At 44.0% G+C, this 23,289-nt stretch overlaps 1 protein-coding gene across 4 annotated transcripts in view; it reads left to right on the top strand.

Annotated features, from left to right (window-relative positions):
- The first annotated feature begins 6 nt into the window (after window positions 1-6).
- Window positions 7-23,289, top strand: part of EFTUD2 (elongation factor Tu GTP binding domain containing 2) — a 49,590-nt gene continuing 26,307 nt past the window's right edge. Inside the window, exons 1-9 of one of the 4 annotated variants that reach the window (XM_014584809.2) lie at window positions 7-98; window positions 4,960-5,068; window positions 10,851-11,016; window positions 12,865-12,943; window positions 15,286-15,361; window positions 16,085-16,150; window positions 16,902-16,937; window positions 19,983-20,073; window positions 22,898-22,980. In XM_014584809.2, the coding sequence (XP_014440295.1) occupies window positions 4,964-5,068; window positions 10,851-11,016; window positions 12,865-12,943; window positions 15,286-15,361; window positions 16,085-16,150; window positions 16,902-16,937; window positions 19,983-20,073; window positions 22,898-22,980 (702 nt within the window). In that variant the 5' untranslated portion in view covers window positions 7-98; window positions 4,960-4,963. The other 3 variants (XM_006169992.3, XM_027768867.1, XM_014584813.1) reach the window with 3 other exon arrangements.

Raw genomic sequence — 23,289 nt, 5'->3', positions numbered from 1 at the left:
CCGCGGGCCCTCCCGGGCGGCGGGCGCAGCCGTTGCCGCGGCGTGGGGCGGAAGCGCGGTCTCCGGCGGCGGACTTGGAGCGTTCGCTGAATTGTAGGGTGAGCTGAGGGAGCACGAGGTGTGGGAGCGTGGCTCCGGGTGGGATGGGGCATGGAAGGACGGCAGGTCCGTGGGAGACGTTAGCTCTTTGCTCCCTGCCCCCTTCGCTTCACAGACGCATAAGTGGAGGCCTGGGGCGGGGAGGGGAATGAGAGAGCTCACACCCCGATGGCGAGGTGCCTTCGGTATTCCACGTTTGTAAATTTCGTCCCGGGGGGAGTCATGCCCTAACTGCGCAGACCCTCTCACGCCTCTGCCGCCTTCCTCTCTCTGCCAACCTCTTCCATCTTTACTTGGTACTCCCTGGGAGCCTGCGTTATAGCGGGAAGCTGCAGCGAGGTTTGGGACCAAGACTTACTAGTTTTGTGCGAATGTGGGCAAGTCCCTATCTTCTCTGTACCTTGCTGGAGTCATTTATTCATTCGTTCCACAAAGACTTATTCAGGGCCCGTCTCCTACCAAGTGAATAGAACAGTACTCGTGAATAGAACAGTACTCGTAAATCGTAGTTGGGGCAGTTGGCTGTCAACATAGGAAGAGATATATGTCAGCTAGTGATAAATGTAAAAAGTAATAACACCGTGAAAGGGGGAGGACAGAGTTACAGAAAAGGTGGCATTTTAAAGAAGACTAGAGTGAAATAAAGGCACCAGGTAAAATATCTAAGAGAAGAGCATTTTGGACAAAGAGAATGGCAAGTGGGATGGTCCTGGGGCAGAAATGAGCTTGGCTTTTTCCATAGACAGATGTCTATGAAATTTTTGCAGTCACTTGATGAGGATCTTGGCGAATGAAATGAGCACAAAGGTAATGACTTTTTGGACATTTAAAAAATGAAAACACAGCAGGGTCAACATGTAGCTTGGAGGTTAATGCACTGGATCCCACATGGCTAGCTGCAGATCAAGTCTTGTACCTAGTGACTTGAAAATCATGCTGGCGTGTGTGCCCAAAATCTTAAGAGGAAACTGAAGGAGGAAGGGATTGTGGTTTGTTCTCCCCTGTGGGGGGTGATTTCTCACTTTCTGTCTCTATTCCAGCACACACACCCTGCTGTAAATTAAAACAAACAAAACAACCCCCCAAAACTCTCTATATATGAAAGTTTCCATAAAAATGTGTATTTAAGGGACCATCAGATGTCATAGTAGTTAAGGCGTTGTACTCCCACATGGCTGACCACGGTTCAAATCTTAAACTCAGTGGCGTGCTTTCTCACTTTCTCTTTCTTTCTCTCTCTCTATCTCTGGTCAAGTTAAAACATAATAATAACATAAATTTTAAAATCTTTAAGAATTTATATTTAATTACCAATTTTTGGAGTTTCTCAATTTTTACCTACAATCAGCCCTCAGCAAGTGGCATTGTAGAGAGGCAGCAGTATTAGCTAAATCCAAGAAATAACTATTTCAAAATTAAACATTACATTTAGTTAACATTTACCCAATTCAGTATTATGTAAGGTGTTATCTCAAACATTGGCAAGTGGGCATGAACACAGGGTTCTTATGTTTCAGAATGGCCACATATAATGCTAGCCAGCATTTACTGAGCATGGGGCAGTGCCAAGTTCTTCACAGAGTATTTTATTTAATTTTTATAAAATTTTTAAAGTTTTTTTGTCATAGGGTGTGTACACTTGCTGGAGAGAGACAGAGAGGGAAAATGAGAAATCACTGTTCAGGGGGGATGGCCATGCTCCAGTCCCTTCTCCTCCATTCACTTCTCAGGATTTTGGGCATGCACACACACGCTCTGGTGTGACTTTCAAGCTGCCAGGCATTGGACTTGAACTGCTTTCCATTTTTGTTTAATCATGTTGGAAAGTACTTTAGCTCGGGACTGTCCTTCTCTCTCCAACAGATAGGCAGGTACTGCTCCTTGTGGAGTCTTTTCATCATTCTTCTGTTTGGTGTTCCTCTTTTCATGCATCTTGATAGTCTTTTTATTTGTATTTTCTCAGCATGGCGCTGTTTATGATAGAGCTTAGTCTTCAGACCAATAATCTTTTTTGTTCTTTGAACATTCATGAGCTTCCCAACTTTCCTTCTTTCTCTTTTTCTCATGGTAATCCAAATGGTATCCATAGCATTTACGATGTAATTCAATATATTTGTTTTGTGGCATGGTGACAGCTGCAGAGTCACTGGGAGCAGCCTCCCGAATGCAAAGAAGTTGTCAACTTTCAGATGGCAGAGACCAACCTATAGTAAAGTTTTTGTCCGAAGATAAAATGGCTAGATTATCTCAGAATGGAAGCGAAGAGACAAAAACTAAAAGGTCTAAAACAAATTGTTGAGGGTTTTAGTTATGTTGAAAGAACTGAAGAGTTACAAAGATTAATAAAATTAAGGTTTGTATTGATTGATGTTCTAAAGGTCATTGTACTGATGTAATGCCATCAGTCACAAGTAAGTCCCTTAAAAAGTCCAATTAAAAAGTCCTTGGAGGAAAAAAAAAAGTCCTTGGAGGGACCAGCAGTTAGCGTAATGGCTGTGTCGTTGAACTCCCATGTAGTTAACTGCAGTTCAAGTCTTGGACCTGGTGACTTAAACTCACGCCCAGCGCATGTGCATATGTGCCCAAGATCCTGAGAGAAGAATGGAGGAGAAGGGATTGTGGTGTGGTCATCCCCCCCTGGGGGGTGATTTCTCGCTTTCTATCTCTCTGTCTTTCTGGCAAGTACATGCGCCCTATAGCAAGAAAAGAAAATCTCTCAAAAAAAAAAAAAAAATTAAAATAGTGACAATGAATAAAATTAAATAAAATAATTCTTTGTCCCATGGTCGACTACATGGGAGTCCAGCGACATAGCCATTATGCTAACTGCTGGTCCCAATAAAATAATTCTTTAAAAAATTATTTTAAAAACCCAGAAAACAAAATCACTGACTTACAATCTTCAAAAGTGTGACGTCATGAAAGTCAAGGAAAGACTATCCTTGATTGACAGTGATCAAAGACCTGACAGCTAAATGTAAATGTGGAGCTAGCTCCCAGCCTGGTGATTATGTCAGCAGACTTCATGATTTGAGTCCTGGATCTAGTGGTTTGAAAAACACTCTGAGAACAGTAGGTGATGTAGTGGTTATGTCACTGGACTTCCACATGGCTGACTGTGGTTCAAGTCCTGAACCTGAAGGCTTCAAACTCAAACTGGGCACGTATGTGTGGGTGCCCAAAATCCTGAGAGAATAATGGAGGAGAAGGGATTGTAGCGAGGGCATCCCCCAGGGCCTGATTTCTCACTTTCTGTCTCTCTGTCCCTCTCACCAGTGCACATGTCCTATAGCAAAAATCACTCTTAAAGAAAGAAAAACATTCTGGGTGTGTATGCTTGCGTGTGCGAAATCCTAAAAGGAAGGAGAAATGGGAGAGAAGGGATTGCAGCATGATCATTCCTCTTGGGGGTGCTTTCTCACTTTCTCCCATTCTTTTTCTGGCAGATTTTTAGAAAGTATGCCAACATGACCCTGGATTGGATCCTTGGCTGTGTAGGATATTATTGGGATACCATATGAAACTTAAATGGAGTCTGTGAATTCCATGGCAATGATGTGTCAATATTAACTGTATGACATTGATGGTTGTATTATGATACGTAGGTTAATATCCTTGTTTGTAGGACTCACATGCTGAAGGAAGGATTGGCAGACTTTTCTCTTGGTGGCTGTTTTTTTTGTTTTTGAACCATATGGTCTCATACTATTGAACTTTGGCACTTAATGGTGTGAAAACAACTACAGACAATATAAATGAAAATGCATGGCTGTGTTCCAATAAAACTTTTTTATAGTGCTGAAATTTGAATTTCATATTGTCATGAAATATTTTTGTTTCTACTTTTTTATAGTTCTTTAAAAATGTAGAAAGCATTCTTAGGACCAACAGATGGCATAATGGCTATGTCGCTGGACTCCCATGTAGTTGACTGCAGTTCGATTCCCAGACCTGGTGACTTAAACTCACGCTGGGCGCGTGTGGATGCATGCCCAAAATCACAAGAGGAGAATGGAGGAGGAGGGATTGTGGCATGGCCATCCCTCCGGGAGTGATTTCTCGCTTTCTGTCTCTCTGCCTTTCTGGCAAGCACATGCACCCTATGGCAAAAACTTCCCCTCCAAAAAAAAAAAAAAAAATGTAGAAAGCATTCTTAGCTTGAGGTAGATGGTGAAGGGACTTGAGCTAGTCACAGACCAGAATATGCCAGGTCTAACACTAACGTGTTAGGTGAAGAGTCATTGTGTCAGCAGCCTATTCAAATAATACAAGAAAAAAGTGTATTTGCACTAGCCTTGCCACTTTTTGGTATTAAATTACTTTAAAATTAAATTTATTTTTGTATTAAAAAAAGGGGGACCAGCTCTATGATCTGGTGTTTAATGCAACGAAATCCCACATGGCCAACTGTGCAGTCCCAGGTTGCACCAGGTCTGGACCTGGTGGCTTAAGAAACACACTGGACATGGGCATGTGCCTGCCCCAAATCCTGAAAAGTGGGAAAGAGAAGGGATTGCAGCGTGACCAACCCACATAGGGAAGTGGCTTTCTCATCTTTGGTCAGTGAATGTGTCCTCTGGAGAGCGAGGGGGAGAAATGGAGGAAAAAAATATGTTAATAGAAACAATGAGTAGGGCGGAGAAAAGTGGAGAAAGTGCTGGACTTCAGAGGAAATGGTAGGTGGATGTAGCTGAAGAGGAAATGTGCGAACGGGTATGTTGATCCGTAAGACTAGACAGGCCGGGCTGTGTTGCAGAGATCTTGCCCTCTCCTTGAGTCTCCTTGCCCTCTCCTTGCCCTCTCCTCTGTGTCGCAGAGATCTTGCCCTCTCCTAACTCTTGCCCTCTCCTTGACTTTTAGCATCATGGATACTGACTTATATGATGAGTTTGGGAATTATATTGGACCAGAGCTTGATTCTGATGAAGATGATGATGAACTGGGCAGAGAAACGAAAGACCTTGATGAGGTAAAACAAATATATTACCCTTTTCTTCACTTTCTTTTTAACAACAGCACTAACGTGTACTGAATCCTCTGTGTTTCCATGATACCCTGTGTACATCTCTGACACTAGCCTTTTTGTTTGTTTGGTTTTTTGTTTTTGTATTTTGGAGAGGTTTTTGTTGTAGGGCGCATGCGCTCGCCAAGAAGACAGAGAGAGGCAGAAAGCGAGAAATCACCCCCCAGGGGGGATAGCCATGCCACAATCCCTTCTCCTCCATTCTCCTCTCAGGATCTTTGGCACATACGCACACACACCCAGCATGAGTTTAAGTCACCGGGTCTGGGTCTCGAACCACAGTCGACTACATGAGAGTCCAGCGACATAGCCATTACACTAACTGCTGGTCCCACACTAGCCTTTTATCTCATAGCTTTCTTTCTGTTCCCAGAAAAGCTTAGCTACTAAAATTCCAAAAGAAAATGTTGACTTGATAATGAGGTGTTTTGCTTGTTTGCTTGTTTTTAAATTTGTTGTAGGATGCATGCACTTACTAGAAAGAGACAGAGAAGGAAAGTGAGAAAGCAGTCTCCTGGGGGGATGGCCATACCACAATCCTTTCTTCTCCATTGTCCTCTGAGAATTTTGAGCACACACGTACACACACGCCAACCATGTTTTTCAAGCTTCCAGGTCCAGGACTCAAATTGCATAGTTGGCCATGTAGAATCCAGCTGCCTTAACCATCATACCACGGACTGGTCCAGTGAGCTATTTCATTGTCGTCGTCATTTTTTTATTTTGCTATAGGGCACATGTGCTTGCCAGAAAGACATGGGGGTGTGTGTGAATGGACCCCTCAGTGGGGATAGCCATGCCATAATACTTTCTTCCCCATTCTCCTCTTGGTATCTTGGGCACACATGTACATGTGCCAAGTGTGTTTTTTTTTTTCTTTTTCTTTTTTTGGTAAGATTTTTGCCATAGAGCGTGTGCGCTTGCCAGAGAGTCAGAGAGAGACAATGACAGGAAAAGTGAGAAATCAGCCCCTGGGGAGGATGACCATACCACATTTCCTTCTCTGTTCTAGGATTTTGGATGTACACACATTTGTCCAGTGTGATTTTCAAGTCACCAGATCTAAGACTCAAAAACTACAGTTGGCCATGTGGGAATCTAGCACCTTCACTACCATGCTACCTGCCGGCCCCCCAGCATGTTTTTTTGGTTTTGTTTTGGGGAGGTTTTTGCCTTCACTACCATGCTACCTGCCGGCCCCCCAGCATGTTTTTTTTGTTTTGTTTTGGAGAGGTTTTTGCTATAGGGTGTGTGAGCTCGCCAGAAAGACAGAGAGAGACACAGAGAGACAGAAAGCCAGAAATCACTCCCCCCAGGGGAGATGGCCATGCCTCAGTCTCTTTTCCTCTTGGCACCTTGGGCACACATGCACATGTGCCACCCGGTCTGGGACTCGAACCACTGTTGGACTCCAACGACGTAACCACTATGCCATCTGCTGGCCCCAGTAAAACTTTTTTTTTAGTGATCTAAATTGATTGTGATAATTGTTGCACAATTCTGTGGATATACTAAAAAACATGTGCACTTAACATGAGTGAATTTCATGGAATGTGAATTTTATCTCAGTAAAACTGTTAATAAAAACACCCAACAGATAGCATGATGAGGTGGTATGTCAGTGTCTGCATCTCTGCACGGAGGGTTGAATTCATCATGCGCTGTAGTTTCCTGCTCCTCAGTATTATTGCTGTGCAGGGTCTGCTCTTGTTTAATTACTTTATTAGTTCCCTTTAATCCCATTCCCATAACTACTACCACCATGATCTGTGTGTATGTTTCTTTCTGTATGAGTTGCATAACGTGTATGGTTGCATTGTGTGCACATATTTTAAATTTAAGTAAATGGGGGACCAGCAGTTGGTGTAATGGCTATGTCGCTGAACTCCCACGTAGTTGACCGTAGTTCAAGTCCTAGACCTGGTGGCTTAAACTTATGCCGGGTGTGAGTACGTGCGTGCCCAAGATCCCAGGAGGAGAATGGAAGAGAAGGGATTGCTGCGTGGCCATCCCTCCTGGGGGGTGCTTTCTTGCTTTCTGTCTCCCTGTCTCTCTCTGTCTTTTTGGCGAGCGCACGTACCACACCCAACAGATAGCATGATGAGGTGGTATGTCAGTGTCTGCATCTCTGCACGGAGGGTTGAATTCATCATGCGCTGTAGTTTCCTGCTCCTCAGTATTATTGCTGTGCAGGGTCTGCTCTTGTTTAATTACTTTATTAGTTCCCTTTAATCCCATTCCCATAACTACTACCACCATGATCTGTGTGTATGTTTCTTTCTGTATGAGTTGCATAACGTGTATGGTTGCATTGTGTGCACATATTTTAAATTTAAGTAAATGGGGGACCAGCAGTTGGTGTAATGGCTATGTCGCTGAACTCCCACGTAGTTGACCGTAGTTCAAGTCCTAGACCTGGTGGCTTAAACTTATGCCGGGTGTGAGTACGTGCGTGCCCAAGATCCCAGGAGGAGAATGGAAGAGAAGGGATTGCTGCGTGGCCATCCCTCCTGGGGGGTGCTTTCTTGCTTTCTGTCTCCCTGTCTCTCTCTGTCTTTTTGGCGAGCGCACGTACCCTATAGCGAAAACCTCTCCAAAAAAATAATTTTAAGTAGTATCATGTTACCTATATTGTCCTGTCTCTTACTTTTCCCACTCAGCATTGTGATGCGTGGTGCATTTAGGATCCTTCCTGGTTGCTATGAGTGCATCTGGTCTGTGTTATCTGACTGCTGTTCAGTTCTCCCTGGTCCATTCTCTTAGTGATGGTCACCCAGGTTACCTGCCTGCAGCCTTCCTCACCACAAATAATAGCGCAGTGACTATTTTTAGATGGTGTGTCTCTTTACACACCATGTGAAAATTTGTGTTATATTCCCAAAAGCAGACTTGGTGATTATAGAAATTTGTATAATATATGTACACACACACACACATATATACGTGTATATGTACCCTTGTACTTTCATGTATTGATATGTTTACATTAAGTACTCTTGAATTGTGCTTCAGAATGGCTGTACTAGTCTATACTTCCATCAAAATGAGGGTTCTGTCCATGAGGTATATAGATTAATTTTGAAATTTTTAGCGAGGTATATAAAGGCAAAGAGATGTATAAGGTTTCGATATTGGAGACAAGAAAGAAGGATTTCCATTCAAGAGAGAAGAGACTCAGTGAGCAGGGGCCAGAGGTTATGTGTAAAGGAGGAATAATTTCTCCTCCAGATTGCCAGAGCCCAGCCCCTGTAGTACAGCCGCGAGTGAGAAACAGAGGTGAGATCAGACAGTAGAAGGGCTTCCGTGGAGAACTGAGTAAGTGGTGACATGATCAAAGTCAAATGTTTGCTGAAGGAGGGTTGAGAGACCTGAGCGTCAGGAGGGAGGACTTCCCAGTCATCCCAGCAAGGATGGGAAGATGTGGAGTTGGGCCACTGTTAGAATGTGCAGAGAGAAACAAAGGGGGGCTGCAACATCTAAAGGAACACAAGTTATTAACAGACAAGGGAAAATGATAAAAGAATACTTGTCTCATTTTTATTTAGACTTGTTTGAGCTCCTTTCAGGATGCTCAGGTAGAGATAATTATAGGCAGTCAGAAATTATTACTTAAAATCCTGCTGTTGCACTCATAATGCACTTGGCGGTATGGGGCAGGAGAAAACTGGCTTGACAGCTATTTTAAAACCACCGCCAGTAGGCTGTGTATCGCTGCCAAAAGGGCCAGTGTGATTTTAGGGCAGTTGGACTCCCCCATGACTGACTGTGGTTTGAGTTCTAGACCTGGCAGCTTGTTTTCTCACTTTCCTTCTCTGTCTCTCTCTGGTCAACTTCAAAAAAAAAAAAAAAAAGATGATGATGATTAATAAAATTGGACTAAAAAAAAAAAAAAAGATGATGATGATGAATAAAATTGGACTAAAATAAATCTCTCTCTTAAAAAAGAAGTAGGTGGTGCGATGGTTAAGGTGCTGGACTCCTACACAGCCAACCACAGTTCGAGTCCTGGACCTGACAGCTTGCTTTCTCATTTTCCCTTTCTCTCTCTGTCTCTGTCTGATCAAATTTAAAAATAATAATAATAACAAATAAAATGAAATCATTCTTTTTGAAAAAAAGTAGAGTGTGAAGATGGTAGGAGGTAGCCAGTCGACTCACAACTGAAGGGGCTTGTGTTGTTTTTTAGAAAGAGGTTGACATGCTAGATTTATTTGAAGGAAAATAGCACCCACCACTGTGTCTGCCCACCTCCCTGCATCCGTACCATACATATGTGCCTTCCCTCTTTTTCCTTTGGAGGGTTTGTTCATGTTTCTTTTTTTTTTGTTTTGGAGAGTTTTTGCTATAGGGCACATGTGCTCGCCAAAAAGAGTAAGACAGACAGAAAGTGAGAAAGCACCCCTGGGGGATGACCACTCCACAGTCCCTTCTCCTTCATTCTCCTCTTGGGATTTTGGACATGCATGCACCCAGCTTGAGTTTAAGCCACCGGGTCCAGGACACGAACCAGTTGAATACATGGGAGTCCAGCGACATAGCCATTACACGAACTGCTGGTCCTGATTCATTCATGTTTCTGTCAACTAAAAACTAGCCCCATCCCTTCTCACTACTCCAGATCTTCACCCAGCAGTCTCCCACCTTTCTCCTGTATCACCTTCATTTTTCTGGCTCAACCTTCTCTTAATTCATCTTAAAACCGTGTCTTGATGCCAAGTCCACTTCATTGCCTCCTTACTTCTCTGCTTCCCAAGGCGGCACTCAGAAGAGCTGTTGATACTGGCTATCTCCAAATCCTGTCTTCTCATTTTCTTTCACACCGCTTCCATCCTTTTTAGTATTACTCCAGGGCTGAGTGTGCTTGTTGGAGAGAGACAGAAATAGAGAGGAGAAATTGAGGAAGCACCCCCAGAGGGGATGGCCACTCCTCAATCCCTTCTTCCCACTTTGGATTTTGGGTGCTCATGCACATGCACCTGAGATAATTTTCAAGCCACCAGGTCAGGGAATTGAACTACAAAGTTGGCCATGTGGGATTCAATCACCTGTTAACCTCCATGCCCCTTGCTGGCTCCCTACTTCCATCCTTTTGCATCTTCCAGTCTGTAGAGATTCTCTGGGCAAGGTCACCAGTGACCTCTGCACTGCCAAGTCCAAAGGGGTGCTTTCTCACTCCCTCCTGTCCTCTGATAAGCGCACAAACCGATAGCAATGGAAAAAAAAAAAGATATTTGAATCTAAGTGAGAATTTTATTTACTTATTTATTTATTTATTTTTAAAATTTGCTTGTTTGCAAAAAGTAAGCTATGTGGGAGCCAGCTACCTTAATCTCCATGCCACCTGTTGGCCCTTCAGTGAGAATTTTAAAGGTGAGGCTTGTTCCCGCTTTCTGCCTCTGGCTCTTAGTTGCTATCCTTGAAGAAAGTTGTTGTTGTTGTTTTCTCCTTAAAAGGGTGTGTTGTGGTGAGCCATTTGTTTTCACCAGTCTGGATCTACTTGCATCCAGTGGCCCACATTCAGGAAGGGGCAAGTATGAATCAGGAGAGCCGTCCATATCCTTGGCTAACAGACTTCTCTTTGTTTAGCATCTCTCGGGAGTGGAATCTGCACTCCGGGGACAAACTTAAAATAAGCTGTCTGGCACATGACGTCAGTGTGCTTTCTCACGTGACGTGGTCATGGGGCAGGGATAGTGTGCCTCTTCCATCCTTTCCCTCTTGTTTTCAGATGGATGATGACGACGATGACGATGACATAGGAGATCATGACGATGATCATCCTGGGATGGAGGTGGTGCTGCATGAGGACAAAAAGTACTACCCAACAGCTGAGGAGGTCTATGGTCCTGAGGTGGAGACCATTGTTCAGGAGGAAGACACCCAGCCTCTCACTGGTAAGTCCAAAGGTGTTGGGTTGTAAGAGGCAAAACTAGAAAACTTCATTTTGTAGCCATCAGCAGATCCTAATAGTTCAGTAAATGAATTGACCAGTTTTTCTTTACAACTTTCAAGTGTTATTTCTGGATAAAGATTCCATTAACCCTGGTTTTGTTTTTTTTTTTGAGAGATTTTTGCTATAGGGCACGTGCACTTGCCAGACAGACAGAGAGAGACATAGAGACAGAAAGCGAGAAATCACCCCCCAGGGGGGATAGTCACGCCGCAATCCCTTCTCCTCCATTCTTCTCTCGGGATCTTGGGCACGTACACACACGCGCCTGGCGTGAGTTTTAAGCCACCGGGTTCAGGACACAAACTGCGGTCGACTACGTGAGAGTCCAGTGACATAGCCATTACGCTAACTGCTGGTTCCCAACCCTGGTTTTTTTTTTTTTTTTTTTAAGAATTACTTTATTTGGGACCAGCAGATGGCGTAATGGCTGCATCACTGGACTCCTATGGGGTCGACTACGGTTTAAGTCCCGAACCCAGTGGTTTAAACTCATGCTGGGCGCATGTGCGTGCGTGCCCAAGATCCCGAGAGGAGAATGGGAGAGAAGGGATTGCGGTGTGACCATCCCCCCTGGGGGGTTATTTCTCGCTTTCTGTCTCTCTGTGTCTTTCTGGCAAGCGTATGCGCCATAGAGCAAAAATCTCTTCAAAAAAAAAAACGATTGTTGTATTCAACTTTATTTATCTACTTATTTATTTATTTTAATTTGACCAGAGAGAGAGAAAATGAGCAAGTCGCCGCCAGGCCCAGGACCCAGACCGTAGTTGGCCATGTGGGAGTCCAGTGCCCTCAACCACCATGCCACCTTCTGGCCCCCCACTAACCCTGTTTTAATATTCATCAAAACTTCTAGCTTATTTCTAAGCAAATAAGAGTTACTAGCAAATAAGAGTTATTAATCTACTATCTGTTTAGGTAAAGACTGTGATGGGTCTGGCAGGTGGCTTGGTGATTAAAGGCGCTGGGTTCCCACATGGCTCAGTGCAGTTCAAGTCCCAGACCTGGTGGCTTGCTTTCTCACTTTTTCTCTCTCTCCCTCTCTGGTCAAATTGAAATAAACAAATGAATAATTAAATTAAATTAAATAATCCTTTAAAAAAAAAAAGACTGATTAAGGCCTCCCTATGGTCTGATGTTTTTATTTGAATAATCCCTACTCTTTATCAAATCCTCACAATGCTCACCGCCTACTTTTTTTTTTTTTTTGAGGTTTTTGGCTTAGGGAGCATGTGTTTGCTGGAGAGAGAGAGAGAGATTGACAGTGAGAAGGAAAGTGAGAAATCATGGCCCAGGGAGATGGCCACACTGCATTCCATTCTCCTCCCAGGATCTTGGGCACTCACGCACACGTGCCTGGTGTAAGTTTCAAGTCACCAGGTCTGGACCTCGAACCGTGGTCAGCCATGTGGGAGTCCAGTGACATAACTGGTATGCCATCTACTGGCCCCACATTGTCACTTAATAGTTTTCGCTCATCTTCTGAACGTAATTGCATTTTATAAATGCAAGGGGAGGTATTCAACTGACATTGACCTCAGTCTATTCCTTTCTCTCTCTCTTCTTCCCACGCTCCCACAAAATGAAGTTCAAACTCCTTAGTCCACAGTTCAAGGTCCTTCACTGTCTCAGGCCCAACAGCAGAACTTTCTCAACATAAGTGATCCTTGAGCATAAAATAAATTGATGTCATATATCATAGATTCTGAAAGCTCATCCTAACAGAGTAGCGCTCTGTATATTTATGTTCTATGTCTACCTACACATCACTACTTTTATTTTTTCTTCTTAGAACCCATTATTAAGCCAGTGAAAACGAAGAAGTTCACTCTGATGGAGCAGACGTTACCTGTCACAGTGTATGAAATGGAGTAAGTTATAAGGTCCCTCGGCTGCTCTGCAGGAATAATGTGGGCTATCTTTTCATGGAGGCAAGGGGTGTGCTTTGTGGTTAAAGAAGCCAGGGAATTGTAGCACCAAATACCTCTCCTTGAAATTTTCCAGAATTTCCCTTCCGCTTATGTGGCTGCTGGGATATTTCAGCTCAATTTTAATTCTTCTCTTGGCTCTCAACCAGATCTCAACTATTTTCTGTTCTTTCAGGCTTTTTTGTTTAGGATTGGAAGCCAGCCTTTGAGACAGAACTGGGTATTATAATTATCAGTGTTGGTCTACCGTAGCCTATTTTGACTTGGTGAGACTGCTGAGTACTTTGGGGACATAACTCTATTTTTAAAAGGAGGCCATAGGCAGATGTATGTATAGAATCACTTAGGCTCCTCGTACTGCAGGCCGTTTTTGACAAGTTTTCACAGATGGAAAGCACTTGTACCAACCTCATGTATTGAAGTGCTTGTGACTCATTATTAGGTGATTAAACTGGTTTTTGTTTGTTTTTATAACATGCTGACCTCTTGTATATCCAGAGAGCAGAGTCTCTTCTGAAATAGTCAGCTCACTACCTGTCATCCACAGTGTTGTTTGGGGAATAACTTTTTTGCTTGTCCTCATAATGTGCTTCATATTCCTTTGCATTCTTTCTTTGTTTAGGTTTTTGCCATAGGGTGTGCATGCTTGCGAGAGAGAGAGAGAAAGAGAGAAAGAGAGAGAGAGGAGTCATCCCCCTCCAGGAGGCATGGCCACATTGCAGTCCCTTCTCCAGGAGGAGTCAGGATTTTAGGAACGCATGCACATGTACCTGGTATGATTCTCCAACTGCCAGGTCTGGGACTCAAACTGTGGTTGGCTGTGTGGGAATCTAGAGTCTTAGCCACCATACCACCTGCTGGCTCCTCCTTTTTGTTCTTTTTTTTTTTTTTAAGTTTTTTTGCCATAGGGCATGTACACTCACCAAAGAGACAGAGACAAAGAAAGTGAGAAATCACCTCCTGAAGGGATGGTCATGCCGCAATCTCTTCTCTATTCTCCTTGTTTCTTGGGCATGCATGCACAAGCACACTGCGTGAGTTTGAAACCACTGATTATAGGACTTGAACTGTGGTCAGCCACGTGGGAGTCAAGCAACATAACCGCTACACCATCTACTACTGACCCCTCTTTTGTTTTCTTAATAATAATTTTTTAAAATCTCCAGTCTTGGGAACCAGCAGTTAGTGTAATGGCTATGTCGCTGGACTCCCACATAGTCGACCGCGGTTCACGTCCCGGACCCGGTGGCTTAAAACTCACGCTGGGCGTGGGTGTATGCGTGTCCAAGATCCTGAGAGGAGAATGGAGGAGAAGGGATTACGGCGTGACCATTCCCCCTGGGGGGTGATTTCTTGCTTTCTGTCTCTATGTCTCTCTCTGTCTGTCTGGCGAGCGCACGTGCCCTATAGTGAAAAACCTCTCCAAAAAAAAAAAAAAAATCTCCAGTCTTTGAGGATAGACTGGATTTTTTTTCCCCCTTATTTTTTGCTCTAGGGCACATAAACTCTCTAGACAGAGAGAAAAAGAGAAATCAGCCTCCCCCTCCCAGGGGAGATGGCCATAGTGCAATTCCTTTTTCCAGTCTCATCTTGGGATTTGGGGCATGCACACACATATGCTTGGCGTGTTTTTCAATCCTTGGGATCTAGGACTGGAACCGCAGAGTTACCCAAGTGGGATCCAGCCATCTAAGCTAGCCTGCTAGCCCCAGCCCGCAGATTTTGAGAAACAGTACTCATATGTGGGTGTCAATTTAAGTATCTAGTTTTGTTTTATTTATTTATTTATTTTTTTGGAGAGATTTTCACTGTAGGGCACGTGTGCTCGCCAGACAGACAGAGAGAGACATAGAGACAGAAAGCGAGAAATCACCCCCCAGGGGGGATGGTCACGCCGCAATCCCTTCTCCTCCATTCTCCTCTCGGGATCTTGGGCACGCATGCACATGCGCCTGGCGTGAGTTTTAAGCCACCGGGTCCGGGACACGAACTGCGGTTGACTACGTGGGAGTCCAGTGATATAGCCATTACGCTAACTGCTGGTTCCCTTAATTTATTTTTTAATCTCTTTATTTTACTGTTGAAATATGCATGGTATTTCATTCACAGGTCGTGTCATCTCATGAATAAATCTTTTACATTTCCAAAGCCAGAATTGTGTAGATGATCAACATTTGTGTCCACTTGGAGTTGTTGCTGGCCAAAAATACCCAGAACACATTTGCACACACCATGTTTGTAAACTTTTGTCAAAGTCCCTTTTCTCTTTTCCATTCTCCTTTTAGTTTCTTGGCGGATCTGATGGATAACTCGGAGCTCATCAGAAATGTGACCCTTTGTGGCCATCTCCACCATGGCAAGGTAAGAGAATGTTTCCCTACTTGAAACAAGAGCTCTCTTTTCCCCTACTCTTTCTTTTTAATGAGAGCGAGAGAAAGAGAGAGAGATTTTTGACAGACTCTCACCATGTTAGGAGCTACCTGCCTCAGCCTCCCAGTTAGCTCAGATTACAAGTGTCCACCACTGTGTCCCTGCCTGTTTTATGTGAGTCCGAGAACCCATCCTGGGCTTCCCACGCAGATCTAGCCTCACATTCTGGGGCTCTATACTTTGTGACACTGCAAAGAGGCCCCTACTTATTTTGTGATTCCTCAGAGTCATGGAGGTTGAGTTTTAACATCATAAAGCTAGACCCTCTCATTGGCAGGAGAGGGATGCTCCATGCTTATTATAAAACCTTGCTTTGAAATTGTAGTTTTTCCTGAACAGAGGAAGGAGCCTGTTCCTAAGTCATTGGCATGCTTGAGTCTTGTGTCTACATCTGTACAGAAAAGGGGTAATTGAGCCTGACTCTGATTTTTATAAGTTTTCATTTCCTGGGAGATGCCTATCTAAGAAAGATTTCATCTTTCATTTGAAAATAATCCTGTGGCTTCAGGGTTAATCCCTCGCTGTCCCATAACTCTTCTTGCTGTCCTCTTCCTCTTCATAGATCTAAATTATATGGTGTATTGGGAGCTGGGGGAAGGACACAGTAGATTTGCTCCTATGCTTGGCAGGTTGTAACCCCCTCTTCCCTTTCAGACATGTTTTGTGGATTGCTTAATAGAGCAGACGCATCCGGAAATCAGAAAGCGCTATGACCAAGATGTAAGTAGGACTTCCCTTGAATGTTGAAGGTGGACCACTCACAATATACAGGGTTGTCGCTCCCTCCCTGTCCTTCACCCTTCTTATTAATAAAACGATGCCTACAAAGTGCTGCTTATAATTGTGGTCTATATTAATAGTCTGTAAACAACTAATTTCAGCTTTCTAAGGAGCATAGAGAATATTAACCTGCAGTATTTTTGGATGAGCTGTTCTGCACTGGGGATACCTCTTCTGTTAAAATACGACTTTTATAGTCTGTTCTTTCCTGTCATTGTATGAATAGCCTACTCTATAAAAATGATGTAATTGGACCTGGTTGTTTTCATGGTAAATTTAAATGCCTGTGAACAAAGCCAACCGTGGCTACAAGTCTCAGTGCAATAAATGTTCAATCTCTGCCAGATTGATTGTTTTGACATGTGGGGATTCCATGAAGGCAGGCGTGTGTCTCCCTTTACTACTCTCAGAATGCAGTGTATTGGATATCATTTAGCAATCCAGCCATACCTGGTCTTCAGTGACCTCCTCCCCACCAAAAAAATGAAAACACATCCAGGAGCATTTTCCAGCTGAGAGGGCACTGGTCTCATTGTCTGGAATTGCTGCGGGGACACCCTGCTGTCTTTAATCTTTTTTCTTCTTAAGGCAGAAACCCTTGAGCTGGGAGGTAGGAGGGGAAAGTGATTGAAGGTTCCTGTGTGGGAGAGAAACCTGGATTCCGGTGGTAACAATAGTTCGTTTTTTTCAGCTGTGCTATACTGATATCCTCTTCACAGAGCAAGAGGTAAGTATGGGCTGGGAAATCAGATTATTGCCCACGCCAGACCCCCCAGTGATAGCTTTGTAGGGAATGCAGGGGAGCCTTTGTCAGCACTTTGGTCCACACCCAAGCCCCTCTCACTCCTGTTCCTATGCCCCGCCTTTTCCTGTTACCTCATGATTATAACTCAAGAGAGAACTGGGTAGGCAAGCTATACGTAGGAGCTCAACATGATTTTTAAAATGACATTGGGCCATCCTGTGGCCTGCTGGTTAAGGTGGCTGAATTCCACCTGGCTGCCTGAGCAGTTCAAGTCTCAGACCTGGTAGCTTTGAGAAACATGCCACACACATGTGCCTGCATGCTCAAAATCCCCAAAGGAGGGAAAGATGGAAGAGAAGGGATTATATCATACCTGTGTCCGATGGTGGCCTTTCTCACTTTCCTCCTCCCTCTGGTTGTCTGCTGAGTGCTCTCTAGCAAGCTGAAAAATAAATAAATAAATGAATGAATGAATGACAACATTCTTAAAACCTGTAAGCAACACTCTCGATGTGATGATCTCTTCCTAGGGATAGCTTCTCTGAGAATGGGTTTGTATATCTTTGTTTTCCTCTTTGTCTTTTTAATCTATATTTTTAATTCGTCTTCTGTGTCCCTTTTTCTTTCCCCTTCTTGTTTTTTCTGTGTCCTTTTCCTAAATGACCACTTCGAAGTTTCAAGTACTTAAGCTTAAGGTTAACTAAAGGAATTTAGACTGCTGGCATGTGATAAGCAATTAATGAATGTTACCTATTATTTTTTTAAATATATTTGTCTAGAGTATTTTTTTAATAATTATTTATTTTACTTTATTCATTAATTTAATTTGACCAGAGAGAGAGGGAAAATGAGAAAGCAAGCCATCAGGTACAGGACTCAAAGCCTGGTCAGCCATGTGGGAATGTTCAGCACCTTAATCACTATGCCACCTATTCGCCCTTGTTTCATTTTTTAGGTATTTGTCATAGGGTGCATGTGATCGCTGGAGAGATAAAGAGACAGAGAAGGACCAGTAGGTGGTGAGTAGTTAAAGTACTGGACTCCCATATGGCTGACTATGGTTCAAATCCCAGCCCTGGTGGCATGCTGGGTGCATGTGCTTGTGTGCCCAAAATCCTGAGAGGAGAAAGGATTATGGCCTGGCCGTTCCCTAGAGGGTGGTTTCTCACTTTCTCTCTGTGTCTCTGACTACTGCACATATCCTATAGCAAAAATTTCTCAAAAAAAGACACAGAGTGAAAGTGAGAAATCTTCTCCCAGTGGGGATGGCTATGCTGCAGTCCCTTCTCCATTATCTTCTTGGGATTTGGGGCACACATGTACACGTACCCAGCATGATTCTCAAGCTGCTGGGTCTAGAGTTCAAACCACGGCCTGCTGTGTGGGATCATGGTTTAACCAGTGCCTTAACCACCATGCCACCAGCTAGTTCTATGTCTGGAATTTATAAAAATCCTTATTTCCGGGACCAGCAGATGGCGTAATGGTTACGTCACTGGGCTCCCACATAGTTGACTATGGTTTGAATCCTGGATCCAGTGGCTTAAAACTCAATGTTGGGTGTGTATGCATGTGTGCCCAAAATCCTGAGAGGAGAACAGAGGAGAAGGGATTGCAGTGTGGCCATCTCCCCTGGGTGGGTCGATTTCTCATTTCTGTTTCTCTGTCTCTCTGTGTGTCTCCGATTAGTGCACTCACCCTATATTAAAAAATAAAACAAAACAAAAACTTAACTTCCAGACGAGCTGGTTGTGTGGTGGTTAAGACAGTAGGATTCCATGTGGCTGATTGCACACTTCAAGTCCCATAACTGGTGGCTTGAAAAACACACTGAGCATGTGCGCATACATGCCCAAAATCCAGAAGGGAGAGAGAAATGGCGGATAGGGATGGTAGTGTGAGAGCCCCTGGGAGAGGGGTGGTGCTTTCTTAGTCTGTCTCTGTTTTTTCTCTGATGAGCATATGTGTTCTCTGATAAATTTTTTTTTTTAATTAAGAAGTAAATAAAAACAGGGGCGGGACCAGCAGTTAGCGTAATGGCTATGTCGCTGAACTCCCATGTAGTCAACCACGGTTCGAGTCCTGGACCCGGTGGCTTAAAACTCCTGCCAGGCATGTGTGCGTGCGTGCCGAAGATCCCAAGAGGAGAATGGAGGAGAAGGGATTGTGGCGTGGCCATCCCCTCTGGGAGGGTGGATTTCTTTCTTTCTGTCTCTGTCTGTCTCTATCTGTCTCTGTCTGTCTGGCAAGTGCAAACACACTATAGCAAAACAAACAAACAAACAAAAAAAAACTCTCAAAAAAAAATAGGGGCAAATTGGTGGTAAGGACACAGGATTCCCACATGGCTTTCCCTCTCTCTCTTACTCTGTCCCCTGTCAAATTTAAAATAAATAAAAATAAATAAAATAATTATTTTTTAAAAGAAGTAAATAATATTTCATCCGTTAATTTTGTTTCCAATGTATGAGGAAGATAAGATTTTAGGACCCAGATTCTCCTCGTTTTGTTTTGTTTTTTTAGAGAGAGATTTTGTGCTATAGGGCATGTATGCTCGCCAGACAGAGACAGAAAGAGAGATCACCCCCCAGGGGGATAGCCACGCCACAGTCCTTTCTCCATCCTCCTCTCAGGATCTCAGGCACACACACATACACGCCCAGGATGAGTTTTAAGTTGCCAGGTCCAGGACTCTAACAGTGATCAACTACGTGGGAGTCCAGTGATGTAACAATTACACCATCGGCTGGTCCCAGACCCTGAATGTTCCGTTAAAGTTTAATACTACTTTGCTTGCATGTTCATTTTTATTGTTACTTCTTATGTTTGAACCAATCCCCCACAAATGCTAACACCAAAATATTTCGTCCTTAAGGCTGTGCTGGTTAGGCTAGAAGCCTAGGTAAAATCACCCACTACAGGAAGAACCATCAGTGTAATTTACTAGCAATTGGCAAGTCCCAAGATCAGAATGAACCCCTCTTCTGTAGGAAGAAGTTTCAACCCCTCTCTCTCTGTGATTTTCAGAGAGGTGTTGGCATCAAAAGCACTCCTGTGACAGTGGTCTTGCCGGATACCAAAGGAAAATCTTATCTCTTCAATATCATGGACACACCAGGTAGGATATTCCTGGACTCTTTACTATTGGGATATTGCTCTGTTTGATTTCTTCCACTTTCCAAAGCAGGATATCTTCGTGTTTACATTCCCTTGTCTTCATGAAGATCATTTTCATTTGTAATAATCTCCTCGGCTCCTGATTCATCAGTTGGCAAGTGCCAGGCTTCAAGCTTCTGTTTCAGTCCTCCCTTTACTCTTCTCCAGAATATTTACATTTTTAGGGAATCCTACTTCATTCCATGTCAAGCCCTATTAGCCACTGGGGGAGTGAAGGTGAGCCAGACCTGTGTCCAGCCTGGGCCCTTGGCCTTTTGTTGGAGGGTGGTGCACATTGCCATGGGAATAGCAGACCTTGCTTGTGGCTCTTTTTTTCTTTTATGAAAAGGACCAACTTGGGGCATAGTTGTTTTTTGTTTGTTTGTTTAGAAGTTTTTGCTATAGGGCACATGTGCTCACCAGAAAGACAGAGAGAGACAAAACGAGCAATCACCCCCACGGGGAATGGCCACGCCACAATCCCTTCTCTTCCATTCTCCTCTTGGAATCTTGGGCACGCACGCACACGCGCCCAGTGTGAGTTTAAGCCACCGGGTCAGGGACTTGAACTGCAGTCGACTACATGGGAGTCCAGTGACGTAGCCATTATGCCAATTTTGTTTCCAATGTATGAGGAAGATAAGATTTTAGGACCCAGATTCTCCTCGTTTTGTTTTGTTTTTTTAGAGAGAGATTTTGTGCTATAGGGCATGTATGCTCGCCAGACAGAGACAGAAAGAGAGATCACCCCCCAGGGGGATAGCCACGCCACAGTCCTTTCTCCATCCTCCTCTCAGGATCTCAGGCACACACACATACACGCCCAGGATGAGTTTTAAGTTGCCAGGTCCAGGACTCTAACAGTGATCAACTACGTGGGAGTCCAGTGATGTAACAATTACACCATCGGCTGGTCCCAGACCCTGAATGTTCCGTTAAAGTTTAATACTACTTTGCTTGCATGTTCATTTTTATTGTTACTTCTTATGTTTGAACCAATCCCCCACAAATGCTAACACCAAAATATTTCGTCCTTAAGGCTGTGCTGGTTAGGCTAGAAGCCTAGGTAAAATCACCCACTACAGGAAGAACCATCAGTGTAATTTACTAGCAATTGGCAAGTCCCAAGATCAGAATGAACCCCTCTTCTGTAGGAAGAAGTTTCAACCCCTCTCTCTCTGTGATTTTCAGAGAGGTGTTGGCATCAAAAGCACTCCTGTGACAGTGGTCTTGCCGGATACCAAAGGAAAATCTTATCTCTTCAATATCATGGACACACCAGGTAGGATATTCCTGGACTCTTTACTATTGGGATATTGCTCTGTTTGATTTCTTCCACTTTCCAAAGCAGGATATCTTCGTGTTTACATTCCCTTGTCTTCATGAAGATCATTTTCATTTGTAATAATCTCCTCGGCTCCTGATTCATCAGTTGGCAAGTGCCAGGCTTCAAGCTTCTGTTTCAGTCCTCCCTTTACTCTTCTCCAGAATATTTACATTTTTAGGGAATCCTACTTCATTCCATGTCAAGCCCTATTAGCCACTGGGGGAGTGAAGGTGAGCCAGACCTGTGTCCAGCCTGGGCCCTTGGCCTTTTGTTGGAGGGTGGTGCACATTGCCATGGGAATAGCAGACCTTGCTTGTGGCTCTTTTTTTCTTTTATGAAAAGGACCAACTTGGGGCATAGTTGTTTTTTGTTTGTTTGTTTAGAAGTTTTTGCTATAGGGCACATGTGCTCACCAGAAAGACAGAGAGAGACAAAACGAGCAATCACCCCCACGGGGAATGGCCACGCCACAATCCCTTCTCTTCCATTCTCCTCTTGGAATCTTGGGCACGCACGCACACGCGCCCAGTGTGAGTTTAAGCCACCGGGTCAGGGACTTGAACTGCAGTCGACTACATGGGAGTCCAGTGACGTAGCCATTATGCCAACTGCTGGTCCTGATAGTTTTTTTAGAATTATTTTATTTAACATTTATTTATTTATTTATTTATTTTCATTTGACCAGAGAGAGAGAGTGAGAAAGCCAGCCGCCAGGTCCAGCACTGTAACTGTAGTTGGCCCTGTGGGAGTCCAGCACCCTTAGCCACTGCGCCAGGGCTGGCCCCAGGACATAGTTTTTTAAACCAGAAGACTCGGGGTTTTGGCAGATTTAGCCTTGTGGCACTGTATGGTGCCCAGTGTCCTGATACCTCAGTCTCCCCTACTCCCCAGGAGCACCTTGCCAAGAACTGTATTCCTTGGGCAACACGTGATACTCCCAGCCTTCCTTTGCCCTTCTGCCGCTAGACTGTCTTATCTCCATAGAACTCCGCTCACAGCTGATCAGACTAAGCTAGTGTGTGAGTGTGAACTCATTGTGTCCTTACAGGTAAAATACTTCCTTCCTTTTATGTTTGGGGCCTCATCTAGGAAAGCTTAACCCAAGGGTGTGAGGAATATGTATATTACACGGAGTTGCCAGGAGGAGAGATTGGGTATTTGGGGTTTCACAAGCTTTACAGTGCCCCTCATATCCCCCTACAAGTTAATTATGCCTCAGGGCTGGCAGGTGGCATGGTGTTTTAGGGCACTGGACTCCCACATGGCTGACTGCAGTTCGAGTCTCAGACCTTGTGGCTTCCTTTCTCACTTCCCCACTCTTTTTCTCTCTCTCTCTCTGTCCTTCTCTAGTCAAATTAAAACAAGTAAGTAGAAGGTCAAATTAAAAAGTAATTCTTTAAATAAATAATTATGCCTCATCTTGCACTGAGTGACAACTCTCTTGGTATTTGCTTTTCAGGACATGTGAATTTTTCAGATGAAGTCACAGCTGGCTTGCGCATCTCAGATGGAGTGGTCCTTTTCATCGATGCTGCAGAGGGGGTGAGTCAGACTCGACTCTCTTAGAACCTCTTCCACTTGGGATGTTTGCCCCTGCATAGTGCCCAGAGTGCTGAGTGAGCTGAGATCTGGAGAAACAAAACCCTGGGGAGTTAGGGCTCAGATTAGCTCTAAAATTAAGGCAGCAAATTTTAACTGTAAACTTTTGAAGTTCAAAAATTATTCTCAGAACCAGCAGATGGCGTAATGGTTGCATTGCTAGACTCCCTCGTAGTCGACTAAGGTTTGAGTCACAGACCCAGCAGCTTAAACTCATGCCAGGCGCATGTGCATGAATGCCTAAAATCCCAA

This window comes from Tupaia chinensis, unplaced genomic scaffold (assembly GCF_000334495.1).
Source record: "Tupaia chinensis unplaced genomic scaffold, TupChi_1.0 Scaffold148004_1, whole genome shotgun sequence".
Lineage (NCBI taxonomy): Eukaryota > Metazoa > Chordata > Mammalia > Scandentia > Tupaiidae > Tupaia > Tupaia belangeri.
This window is presented reverse-complemented; position numbering and strand designations above follow the sequence as displayed.